This window comes from Catharus ustulatus, chromosome 1, assembly GCF_009819885.2.
Source record: "Catharus ustulatus isolate bCatUst1 chromosome 1, bCatUst1.pri.v2, whole genome shotgun sequence".
Taxonomy (NCBI): domain Eukaryota; kingdom Metazoa; phylum Chordata; class Aves; order Passeriformes; family Turdidae; genus Catharus; species Catharus ustulatus.
Genome location: NC_046221.1, coordinates 28,195,069 through 28,208,953, shown reverse-complemented (window position 1 = coordinate 28,208,953; position 13,885 = coordinate 28,195,069). Strand labels below are relative to the sequence as shown.

General features: G+C 34.7%; 1 protein-coding gene across 3 annotated transcripts in view; it reads right to left on the bottom strand.

Annotated features, from left to right (window-relative positions):
- Nucleotides 1-314: 314 nt before the first annotated feature.
- The window catches only part of PHF14 (PHD finger protein 14), a 170,366-nt gene continuing 156,795 nt past the window's right edge, over nucleotides 315-13,885 (bottom strand). For 2 of the 3 annotated variants that reach the window (XM_033077164.1, XM_033077259.1), the window contains one exon: nucleotides 315-1,140. In XM_033077164.1, the coding sequence (XP_032933055.1) occupies nucleotides 1,066-1,140 (75 nt within the window). In that variant the 3' untranslated portion in view covers nucleotides 315-1,065. The remainder of the gene's footprint in view (nucleotides 1,141-13,885) is intronic. The other variant, XM_042780215.1, reaches the window with a different exon arrangement.

Genomic DNA, 13,885 nt, shown 5'->3' with positions numbered 1-13,885 from the left:
TATTTACTATCTGATTAAACACTCAATGCAAAAAGTAACAGTAAAAGTATAGCAGAGTGGGAAAATAAATCAATTTTTTCAGCTGAAGATAATTAATTTCTCTAGAGCAAGATAAACTTCACTGAAGGGACTTCAGGGAGTGTGGTTTTAAACACGAAAGGGAATCAGCAAGATTTTTTGTTTTTTTTCATTGCAGTCTATGAAACTATCAGCCTATAAATATACCTCTGAATTTCTTGTACTTTCCCATTTAGTGACCTGCACATGCTAAAAAACAAAGGGAAATTAGAAAACAAAATTAGGACTGTAGGAAGAAAAGTTATTTTAGATATTTATTACTGACTTGAAGGTTTAATGACACAGAAAGAAGTTATTTTATTTTGTTAGAATGGAAAGATTGGCATGAGGGAATTAGACTGGGTAGGATGGCCTAATCAAGACAAAAGTTTGACATTCATTAAAAGGAAATGATCACATGACGATGGAAAATGTTTACACAAGGAAAAGTATAATGCAGCAAGAAACTGATTAAAAATCACAATACAAATGTAAAACTAATTACTTCTGAAAATGTACCATACATATAAAAAAATTCTTGCCTCTACCTACTCCTCAGAAACATTTATTTCAATCACTGATCGTAAGAAATTTCAGAGCTCCTTTAGTAGAACATATTTATCTAACTTTTAAAAATCAAAGCTCTTGCTCAGAAATACCAAAATATGTCTGAATTATAACTATCCTTTAAGGATAACACTGCTTTGCAGAGTAAAACATAAAATTGCCCTATTTGCTTAGTAAGTGCTACAAGTGATGAATAACCCATCAGCTTTCCATAATGTGTTCAAAAAGCTTTCAGACTTTTATTGGTAAAGTATTCAGTTCTGATAATTCAGCTTTTAATGTAATCAAGAATATCACCAGGAGCTACTTAATTAATTCCCCAGTGCACCATGAATTTAATTTTCAATGACTTTATTGAGAACTTTTTTTGTTAATTTTACAATGAGAAACTATAACCACTGTTACACAACTTGCAAATATTTCAAACAAGACAGCAATCTCCTATTTTTTTGATTTTTTCTGTTCCGAATTCAGCTCCTGAGATGGATTTTCTGCTTCAACTTCATTTTCATCTTCCTGTAAAAGAAAATGAAAACCTGAACATTAATCAATTTATTGAAAAAGTATACTTTTTCTGCTTATGCAGCTGTATGGAATTCTGTATAGTCTTTTGGCATCTTTTGCCTGACTAACAAGCATAAAAATATGCAAAAAGTAATTTATTCAATGATTGATTTTGCTCAAGAGTTGAAATAGAAATGATAAGAAATTTAAACAAGTCTAATTGCTTACATTTATAGCAGAAGAATAATTTAATGAATAAATATTTTACTGACCATTTTACTGGATAGTTACATAAAGAAATTATTAAATAACACATAGATGACAATATATTCAAATACCTACAGCAGACAATATTACACTTTCCTTTGTTCTTGACAAGAGGTTCCCACTAAATTACTTTTGAATGCAAGAACTTGCATCACTGTACTAAAAATTACTTTTGAAAAGCACCTGCCATTGAAAAATGTTTCATTTTTTTGTGACCAGGTATGTTTACTTCACCATTTGATAAAAGACAATAAATTTAACTTCAGAGACACTTTATGTGCTGCAGCATCGTATTTTTGTCCCATCAAGCATATTTTCTTGACAGGTCTGCCAATTTTCCAATTACTTGTACCACCATATGTTATCTGAAGATCAGTCAGGTCTAAAATAGGAAACATGAGCATGTCAGGCAGCAGCATGCTTACAATATTCTACAGCTTCAGCTCTAGGAGTAAGGCTCATAATTCACTATGGGTTCCTCTGGATCTCACTGAAAAAATGAAGTGACATCATAATGCTTGTTTCCATAGGAATAGATACTATTTTGTGTCCAGTACAAAACCATGATCTCCAAAGTATAAATTATGGAAGAGTGAGAAAACTGTTTAATAAAGCAACTTTCAACTCATCACATCATGAACAGTCCTTATCACAATTTCAAAGTATGACCAGTTCTCTTGTCTGAATTTTAATTCAATTTACAGAGAATCTTCCATATTCTAATAACACAAAAAAGAAATAAAGAGACATTTTGGAATGAAGGAGCATCCTGGCTGCTGTAACAGTACTCATCACAAGGCAACAGTTGAGAGAAAGCAAACACCAGGGACATTTAGGTGGGACCCAGTAACCCGAGGTGTATTTTCTTGATTTAAAAGAACTTTTTCATTCTTGCAGGAAAATAACTTAATCCTTTTGCATTCTAGTCCTTCTTTCACCATCAAAGCATGCTTTGTAAGGATAACTACAATATTTAGAGGTAGAAAATATGTAGGAAGATTATATGGGCAGCACAAAATAGAACAGCAGTAGAAAATCTCATTTAAAAATGTGATCTCATAACATGCTATGCCCAACTGCAATAAAATCGAAAAGCTAGTTATTCTATTAAAGTAGTAGATACTCCAAGCCATCATGCCTCTGAATCCTCCCCATTCTGGGGACAGACTAGGCAGTGAGAAATATGTACATGATTGACTGCTAAAAGCTTTATTCTTCTTTTACTGGAGTGTCATCTCTTCAGTTATTAAAACATGCACTGCTCCCTGTGGCTCTTTTCATTTAGCTGAGAAAACATGTCTGTGCATGTGTGTGAGACCAAACAAAGAAGATTTGTTGAAATTAGAAGTGTAGAATATATTAAAGAGAGTGTAATGTACAGTATACACATAGAGGTCAAACTTCAAATGAAAACACCCAGAGCAGAACTGTAAACAACAAAGGAGTAAGGTGTTACCAAGCCTACTGCTTACAGGTGACTAAAGAATATTGTGAAATAAAAAACACTCACAGAAACTTTCGGCTGCTATGGAAAAACAGCCAGATAATTTAAGGAAGAACATGTTATTAAAAGAACAGCAAATCTGCATGTTTCTGAAGGTCCCTACCTACAGCAGATGTATCCTAGCTGACGTCAATGCCAACTAATCCATGTCCCTAGCACACAACTTGACATTATTTTGATGCCCTGACTTGTGCTCTCTCATACAGGAATATAAACCCTACACTATCATTCTTTCCCAGAACTCTTCATATATTGCTTAGGGCCTCCTCTCCTAATAGATGCAGCATGCAGAAATTTCAGAGACAACAGGGCCATACCTTCACTGAGGATGACAACAGAGTTAAGGTACATTAGGCTCAATATTGAATATTGTCTTCCTGAGGTTTTTGATGGCAAAAAGTTTTTATCCAATTAATGAGGGATTTTTAGAGAATCTTCTGGTTTTGTGTAAATTTGAAATGTTTAATTCTGTGCTCAAAAGGTCACGCTTACACCCTGGCAGAATTCCCAGGTTACAGCAGCAGCTGCAGTGACCACTGTATTGTGAGATGAAGAAACGATGGCTGTTGGTGATGGTAGCTTGAGGATTTGCTTGGGTTGAATACTCCAGATGGAAGCATCAACTTTGGGATATTTTGAAGAACTAATATTTTTGATTTAATTTGTTGATTTCCTGTTGCTTCAACTAAGTAAAACATATTCTAACAGGCAAAATCTACCAGCAGAACATAAATTTAACTTATGTGGGCAGATTCCAATGCACAAATCATCCATATGCCTTGCTGATTTTTAAAATTTATTGTTATTTTTGCATTTTTATGCACAAAAACTTTCTCACTAGCACTGCATTGAACCATGCTCCACACAAAACATCTTAATTTTGTACAAGGGTTTTCACTCCATATAGTTTCCCAAGAACAGAAACACATTCAGAAACTGAAATAGAAGCGCAATGATGTTTGATCTTTCTCATAGCATGAATTAGCAAGGAGAGAAAAGTTTTTCTTTGTTAAACATGCCTTGAGCTGGATCAGTTTCCAGGCCAGGCCACATGAACAGCAGTGCCAGCACAAACAAGATGGCAGAAGGGATTTTGGGGGAACACTAGAAAGTACGAACCATCACTTTTGGCACTCATGCAGCTTTCTAGAAGCCAGAAAAGAAGTAACAGCAGAGGCCTCAGAATGGCAATGTCAGAACAATTTGGGACATGAACGTCTACAAATTATAATAAGTGGTCTATTACTGCCAGTATGCTTGGGAAAGATCTGAACTGGCAATTTAGAGCCTGTATTAACCATACTACAAGATGTGAAGACTCACTATTATTTCAGTTTGCTAACAATACAAGATTGCTTTATCTCTTTTTCAGTAGCCCAAGAGGCAGCCTGATGATTGCACACAGAATACTGAAATGGCTGGAGTTTCTAATGTCATTAATAATGTTTGAATTTTCATCTACATAGCATATAGCCTAATTATCAAGAAATTATGCAAAACAGACTGCAGATTAAATATATTTAATATATTTGTTTTAGTAATTACCACCTATCATTATCATTATAATGCTTTTAATTCTAATGAATAGCAAAGGAAAACCTTTTCTTTTCATGTTATCTGTTAAAAACCAGTCCATGATGGCAGTGTGCAAAGTTTCTACAACCAGCAGCTACACAGAAGACAAAATATGAATTCTGCTTTCTGCCCACAGAAATTCAGTTCATGTTATTTTTATTAATACGTCACATCTCTTTTATATATTATTATTTATTTATTTTTTCTTCCAACCACCTGTAACTCTAACATCTAGTGCTTTCTGTTCTAAAAATCCTAAAATCAAAGTAGTTTTTCTTATCAGATGTCACAAGTCAAACTTTTAAAGTAGATCTTGCCGTTGGATGCCAAAAATCAAACTTGTCTCAGTAACTTTTGTGACTACAGACAACCATAGACTCAAATATCATATAGTGAATACACTCACCAAAAAGATGCCTCTGCACAGATCTGGTGAACTGCAATAGCCAAGGGAGATGAATCCCTCAAGACTGTATTAGTACTCCTACTGAAAAAGTGCACTTAACAGCCCAAAGATTATTTTAATATTGAAATGAATGAAGTTTACTAGTCTGGAATTGATGTTATTACAGATTTACAAAACCAACAGGGATAGGGAAAAGTACAAAGTGCATTACAAAGTGCTGATGAACCCAACACTCTGAACTGAAATGCCAAGTCAGGAGCTCCTTAAGCTATGAATGACTGGACACTTCATTTGCATCCTATGACAGTGACGGAGAGATGGACCTTCCACTTTAGTTTTCCTACATCCTTTGCCTTGGAGTCCCACATTTTCTCCAATGGGAACAAGGCACTGGATTAAAGGATCCTTTGGGTGTTTTCAAATGTCCTATTGGACATCTCTTCTTTCTCACTGCTTAGCCTATACTCAGTAGCTGAGCATTTAGGATTCACAGCAACAGAATGGGGTGAGGAATTTAGAAAGGAGACCCTAAAATCTGGCGCATAATTAAGTGTTTGATTTATTGAAGCATTAAGCACTCAATAATTTTGCCAAAGTTAAAAAGAATACTTCAATATTTAGATATCTTTATATGACAAAAACTAAAGGTAAGAGTCTGACTTTAAAATTCTATTTCTAAAATTTTGAGCTGACAGTGAGAAAATCTGTGATACGCTTTCATCTCCTTTGAAAGCATGTTAAAGGGCAATCACATTATTCTCTGACCAAAGAATAATGAGTCTAACACAGAAAGTTAATTTTGTAGTAATTATTCCAGAATATTCCCCTGTAGACAAATTCCGGAATAAAAAAGGGGAAAAAAAAGTGCCTAGAAATAGGGGTTTCTCTTTTTTACTGCCTCCAACCAATTTCCTTCAAAATATCTGAGAATTTATTTTTCCTCCATTAGTTAATAAAATGAAATCTGAAAATGACAGTGAATTAGACAATTCTTAACTCCACAGGAAATCTGACACTTCTGCAAATAAAACACATATTAATTAACTGTGCTGGGATATGCATCAATTCCCAGTTCTGTTTAATGCACCACATCTGTAATATCTAGAGTTGCATCACAATGTTGCGTATTTTGCCAACTCTGACATACTAAACTTAATAAACAGCTATATATTACAGGATTATGCAAAGAATCATCTGAGTAATAAGAAAGTATGCAAAACACAATAAATGCCCTGCTGTAAGGAGGAATTACTAAAGTTGCCTCTGCTAGTACATAATCTAGAATAGCATCTCAAAAGCACTCAGGACCAAATTTTGATACCAGTACTTTCTAGAGTATCCTAACCCAAGAGACCTACAATACGACTAACAGACTAAAGTATTAAGGATGCCCAGCTGGCATTTCATCTCTTGCCTCACAAAATCTAGCTAGGAAAACACCAGTTGGAGGTATGTAAAAATATTTTTAATACTCTTAAAAATACATCAGGATAAAAAAGGAATTTATTAAATATTAGAGTTTTTGTGTATATGAAAGTCTAGCTTCCAAAGTCACAGGCCAAACTTGGAAGAAAATGAGTGCGAGGGAAGAACTGGGAGCTAAGATAGTGTCTCTGTTAAATCGCCAAAAGGAAAGCATCCAGCAGTAAAATTCAAAAGTTATTTTAATTCCAAAGCCTATGTTATCCTCTTCAACAGTATTACCGACAACCCTTGTAATTGAACAGTGGTGCAAAAATAGAGTACAAATGGAATAGTTCTTTACCAAAGGATATTAGAAGCAAATATAAATTTCTTGTGATAGATGACAGTTTTCTGTCACCACAGCTCTGCAATGATAAGGCAGCTGTTTGTTTCCCAAGAAAAGGAGACCCTTGCTACATGGATCATTTTCATAGTGACAGCCTTGACAAGTTTGACATTTGCTTCATGAAGAATTCTAAAGCAGCCATCAAGAAAATGCCCCCTTTGGGACCACTGGATATCTGACAGTTGTACCTTTTAATGCACATTGCCATTAATTCTTACTGTCAAAGCCCACCAAAGTCCTACAGCACAATCTCTGCTGATCTGGTACACTATAAAATGGAGGCTATGAAGGGACTAACCATTACAATGTAAGCAAACATGACATCAATTAACTGGAAGCAGCTCTCCACCCCACTTTGTTCAGTGAAAAGAGCAATGCTGCAGTGTTTCCTCACCAAGCAGTACAAACTGCCGAGCTCTAGATGGCAATGCAAGCCCAGCAGAACTACTTTCACACTAAAACTCCTCTTTAAGAAGCTACAAGCAGCTGCATGTTTATCGCAAACTCTTTCCTTTAACTCACACTGCTGCAAGAACTTTGAAATCTTTTTGAAAAGTTTGTCAGTGCTCTGTATTTTCCATTTCCTTGTTGCTAATTCTGATTATACAGATAAATGTACCATCGCAAGAGCCCTTACAGTCAAATTTCATTTAATGCTTAGTACAGAAGTGGGACTTCATGCCAGATTTCAAATCTTCCATCTGTTCCTCTCCTTTTTAGGAGGCAACCATTCCACTGAGTGGTCCCTTTGGCTGACTGCCACTACAGTTGGGATCCTCTTCAGGGCAGGTGGTGCTTGAAACCAACCATTGTTTTACAAGTTCAGCTGGTTCTCCTTGAAGAAAGTAGAGGAAAATGTTTCCTCTTTAAGAATTTGAGTCTCCAAAGGTTCAGTTGTATGAACATTCAACTGCACCTATAAATGCTTAGATATCACAAACCTGCAACATCAACTAAGAAAGAGACGAAAAGCAGCTTTAACAGGACTGGACTGTGCCCACATGGGACAAGTCTTCTGAATTTCCACTCCAGTGTGAGAGGGCACTCTAGTTTTCAAATCTGACACCATCATGAATAAGACAATTTTTAAGGCAAATTTGTCCTTCGGTTACAATAATTACATCTGTGCATATATGAACACATACATGGAAACCACAATAGCACTTTCTACTAATGTAGCAACATAATAACTTTTTTTATGAATTGTAAATTTAAAACAGAAAGTTCTACTTTATACATACTAGTAATAATAGAGAATATTTCATAGCCTAGAAATGTATATCATAATATAATGAGATAATTTAAAATATGTATGGTTATACTCTCACTAATTTACACTACACATTTACTAAACTATAAGAAACAAGCCTTATTCATGTTTGTATTTATACTAGGAAATAAAGTGGCTTCTTCTTACAATAGTTACATGAGAACAAAAGGTGTTTCAGCCAACAATAAGGAATTAATAGCTTATTCCTTAGTACTATTTAATGGAAAAAAAACCAACTAAGAAGCAGAAGTTTAAGAGCTCAGTTGTTAGGCTATACATGTATCTTGGTAGGCACTAAATGACAGTTGAAGACTCTTTCATTCTTTATCTGTTTTCTCAAGTAAGTTCATGAAATATAATCTACATATAATCTATATATAGCTATAGCTCTTTATCAAGAGGTCTGAATATTCTTTGCTTCAAAAATGATTAACAACACTAAATGGAAAAAAGTATTAACATACTTTAATAAAATAACTGAGTTATACAAAAATGCTTCTGGAAGCTACAGTCAAGACACACTGCCCAAAGTTGATGGCAGTTGAAAGACATCACTGTAAACTTCACTGAAGGACATGTTCATAACAGGAAAAGACAGCACTACCATATGAAAGGGATACATTTATCTCAATAACACAGAAAATATAGACCCTAATGAACATGTTTCAGGAAAAATGCATGTGTTGCATGCTTCTGACCAAAATTAATTAGAGTTTTAATGTTTTACATTTCCACCATAATTCTTTAAATGGTGCATTTATTTCATAGTAATAAACATTCGGTTCATTAAGTAAAGTTCAGAATCTGTGTTACTCGCTACATTTAACAACCTTTGGTCCTCTTCTTCTGCATTTCTTGATTCAGGTTTCCAAAGCATTGAATAAGCAATTGAGGAACACAATTAAATTTCATGACTCTGCATATTTAGGATTCTTATTTCATCGAAGACAAAGGGCAATTAATCTACCGTTCTATACTGAATTTCAACTTTAGTGAGCCATGATAGATACTGACATGAACTTACAGGAAATGCTTAATTAAATTACTGTAAAAAGCATAATTACAGTTTTTTCCTTCCTTATGACAAAAGAAAATGCACATTTAATTGGAAAAATCTACTGCAGTATTATAAATTTATTAACTTGGAAGTTCATGAAAATCTTGCTATAATGTGACAGATAAGAATTCAGAAAGCTTTATTCTTCTTATTTCATCGGCACATTTCACCTGAGTACAGCCATGAAATTCTGTTCAGAAGGCATAAAAGTTGGAACTTTCAATGTAGTTAATACAATGACACTGACTTCATTTTGTCATTTATTTTCCAGAATGGGATACAAGTAAATGTTGAAGAAATGACTTTATATTTGCTGTAATACTGAACTCCTATATTTAGTCACAATCCATGAAGCTGCCAACAAAACAGATAGACATGAATGAACCTGCAGAAGTAGATGAAGGCTAGACTATGAGAGCATGCAGAACTTATGCTACTGCTGAAGCAATTAAAGACTAAAAAGACTTTTGCTTAAAAAAAATAAAACCAAAATACCAAAAAACCCCCAAAATTCCTTTCAGCAGGTCCCTCAAACACATACGGATATTGAAATTCAGAATTCAACAACTAAGCAAACGTTTCAATTATCTCAACAACTTCAATTAAATAAAATCCCCAAAAGAGCACTTTAGGACCAGATCTGGTATTAGCACTACCTTCCATCTCTCATGGAAAATTTACTCTTTTCCTACTGTTATCATTTATTTAGTCTGAATTAACACAAGCATTGCAGACCTACTCAGAAGTCAAAATCATTGCCTTCCAAGTACAAACATACTTTTAATTTCACTATATAGAACCACAGAATGATTCCCTTCACCCATTTGGCTATGGACTTGAAACCTAAAAAGACAAGAAATTTATGGCTTTAAAGGTTGGACTTCAATAGGTTTGATGGCAAAGGTAGTGTTGTTTTTATATTTTGACTTTATTGCTCTATTTGAAGGATCCTGTTCTGAGCCTGTAATCATGCCTGAAAAGTCCTGTTTCATACAATAGCTTGAATCAGTTGTCTTAGAAGCATCAAGAGTGTATTGGTAATAAAAACACAGTCAATTTGGAATCAAAATTTTAACACTTAGGTTTTAACAGTTTTCAAGCTGATCAGTTTCTAAATTTAAAAAAAAATAATGTATTAGATTTAACAGTAGATGTCCCCAAAATCCATTACTCTTTGCATTTCCAAGTGAGGACTGAAAACCAAATGTTATTTAATTCAGTGGGTATACTGAGGAATTTTTGATAATTTGTCATGATAGTGATGTTGTTTCACTATAATTTTTTGAAGTCAGAATCAAACGAAATTCTTTCAACTACAAATAATGTGATGTCCAACCATTTAATGTTTCAAGTATCATCAAAGGAACTTTGCGAAAAACATGACCTGTAAAAGCAGCATCTGCCTTCAAACATGCTCTGAAATCCCTCCAAAACCTTCTGTCTAACAATATTTATACACTTTGTGGGGAAAAAAAACAACCTACCTTTCAGAAAATTAGAATCAAACTAATTGGTAGACATCTTGGTGCTTGTAGTCACTGCAAACAGGGCTTCTTATATGTTCATTGTGCATTTCTTTCTGATAAATTTGTAAGTCACTGTTTCACTAAATCACATCAAAATCATCTTTTGGTTTGTCAACAGCTTGCTTCCCATCTCTGCCTACCCTTCAACAAATGACACATAACATTCACAGAAGAGTGGGAGAAAAAATACTTTGATGTGATTCAATTACTGAAAAGCTATACTCTAAAAGATTCCCAAAGCTAGGGAAATTTGGCTATAACTAATTAGTGTTTTGCATATTTATGATAGAAGAGCTCATTACAGAGCTTACATTATAAATTGTTGTTTATGTACTTTTTCCTTAACACTCTAAAGTCACTTAATATCATTCACTGAAACTCCTTTTGAAGCTGACTAAACTCTTTGCCTCAGAAGGCTTTTTGTCTCCCATTACATCAGCGTTTCCAAGGCATAATATTCTTTGCCATTAAGGGGCACAACTTGCAAACACATATACATCCATCATTACATTCAACTCATGTGAACACTACCATTGACTGGGTATGAGCTACATGGTAGAACAATGCTTCTCTGCAATGGATACTGAGTTTAAACAGCTTCTGAATCAGGCAGGGCATTTTAATTACGAGTATTTAAGAGGAAGTTGACCTATTTCCAGATGTCTATGTTTTCCTGAAATTCTGGTGCTGCCACTCAACTGTCTCTACAGAGTTTCTGTCACCTTACGGAGGGTCAACTATGACCCCATGGTGATGTTTGGTACTTGTTGCTCTCTGCTCTTGCTCAACAGCTGCTCTTGTACCTGTCGTCAGTGTTACCTAACAGCATCAAGCAAAAGCCTCTCTCTTCATTCATTTCACTTAGCTGCAATCTATTTGATTTCATTAATTGGCTTTTCTCTTTCTCTATATACAGGAGCTCCAGGAATTGGATATCATTATTTTAAGAATTAACAGCGAGTAGCTATTCCCTTATTTTCTGTTTACTGATGATGTAAGATAAAATTATAAACTTACTGATAATTTAAGATAAACTTACCATGTCTCCTTTACTCACAAAACTGAACTGGTAGTATATTAAAGAAAAGGTTATGTAGAAAAACAGGCTCATGTTCTTCTTTGGCAAAAACCACTTAGAGTGAAAAGCCATTTTACTGTTTCCTCTCCTCTACATGTTGCTTAGATGACCAACAAATCAAGAACTACAGAAGCCTGTAGTACTGTCATTTAAAATCAGCATTTGAATTTAGAAGAAAAAGATAACTTTACTACCTATTCTGCCAATGTAATTTTTATATATGATTATTAACTATATATAAGACTGTGAAGAAAATGCAGCAAGCACCATCTAATCTGGCAGTCAACAAATCAAAGATCTTACTTTTCCTGCATAAACTGAAGCTCCTTTGTCTGTCAGTACTCTCCTAATGTCAGTGAAAGTTAGTAGCATTAATTACTTGTTGCTTGAATTGGACTTAGATATTTTCAATTCATTTGCACTCAAGGAAACCTTACAGGAGGAAAGTTCTCAAAAGAGTAAACAATGAAAAAATTTGTTGGCTGTTGCTTCCCCTGCCCACTGAAAATTCCACCAAACAATGTTTTTTAAGACCTAGATATAGAAAGGTCTCTAGGTCTCCTTTGAAGATTTTGCTGTTCAAAATGATAAATGATAATACATAGATATAATATTTATCTATAATATTAATAAATAATCCAAAACTGGCCAAGTCATATCATACCACATGTTATATAAACACATCTGGGGAGTTTGATCATGTAGAGTTCAAAATCAGTTATTAAAAAAAAGGAAAGAAGAACAAGAAGTAAAATATCAGGGAAACTAAAGAGATCAGGATAATGGCCACGTATATTGATCACATTTTGATTTCAAGTATGGCTAATAAATGAAGAATGATTAAAAAGTGGCTATCATCAAAATACATATAAAACTATTTCAAATAGAAATATTTTTTGTTTTCATATAAAACAAAAAAACTGATTGTACAGACAGAAAATCAGACAGTTATTGCAGATGTTTTATCAAAACAATACTGAGGCTTTTGTCAGTCTGTAGAGACGTTCTTTTGAGTTGAGGTCAAGGGGACAACTCCCTGTGTAGGAAAAGCTGAGGAAACCTCTGAATTTCAGGAAAATGTCAGTGAAGAAGAACAAGAAGAAGAAGAAATGGAGAAGTGGCACTTACCAGGTCTTCTAATCTAAAGGAGGGTCACTAACAGAAACCAGCATAAAGCTAAAGCATGTGTTGATAGTAAAGCAAGGTCTGAGACTCAGATGAGGAATTTCTCAGCTGAAATCTCTGACATTTGCACCCCTGCTATAATACTTACTTGGCCTGGAGGGTGTGGAAATTGAACTCACTGCTAGAATGTTAAAGAACTTATCCGTAAAATGTGAATAATAATACTTTCAGTGTTAGAATGGAGCTCTATGCTTGAAAAGATTTATATAAGTGCTAAGTGCTGTCATTGTTATTACATTCAGTGACTACAGAAGACTTTAAAAGCATTAACTTTTCTAGCACAGAACATCACCCATTCTTTCTGAAGCCAGAAAAGAAGACATAAAATTAGTGTAGTTATTGTCTGAATTTAAGTTCTGATGCTTATTTTTTGTGTCTAGAAAAAGTAAACAACCACTAATAGTAGGAATTTTATGATACATGACATTTTAAAATATGCAGCAACCTATAAAGTACAGTAATTTCACGATTATAAGCCGCACCATTTTGACTAAAATTTTGGTCCGAACCCAAAGTGCGGCTTATAATCAGGTGCGGCTTATCTATGGACAAAGAACGAAAAGTTGCTGTTTTAGTTTGGAGGACAGGTGTCTGCTGAGAAAGGCAGGAGTTTCTCTTTGAAATGGAGAATGTAAACCCCCTCTCTCCAAATTATTATAATTTTGAAATCAAGGGGCTTTCAGGCAAAGATATGGGAATTAGGAATAACAGTTCTTTACTAGGGAAATTAAAATAGAAATACAGTACTACAAAGAAACAAACTCCAAACCCTGACACAGTCAGAGTACAACCTGACACCGTCAGGCAGGGTGTTGGTAGCAGTCCCATTAAATGGTGATTGCAGTCCCCTTGCAGTGACAGATGTGGCTCAGTTGGAGCAGTGCTCCTGCAGAAGGTGCAGTTTCCCTCTGGAGGTCCAGTGGTGGTGATGTGGAGAAATCCGGTTTTCCTCTGGAGTCCAGTGGAGAAAGGGGCTACCTTATTGTCCCAAAACCTCTGTTTTTATCTTGGTAAGAAATGTTGGGCTCTTCCCCCTGGCTGGAGCAACTTTCAATGGGATGCAGTAATTTTATCAGTCA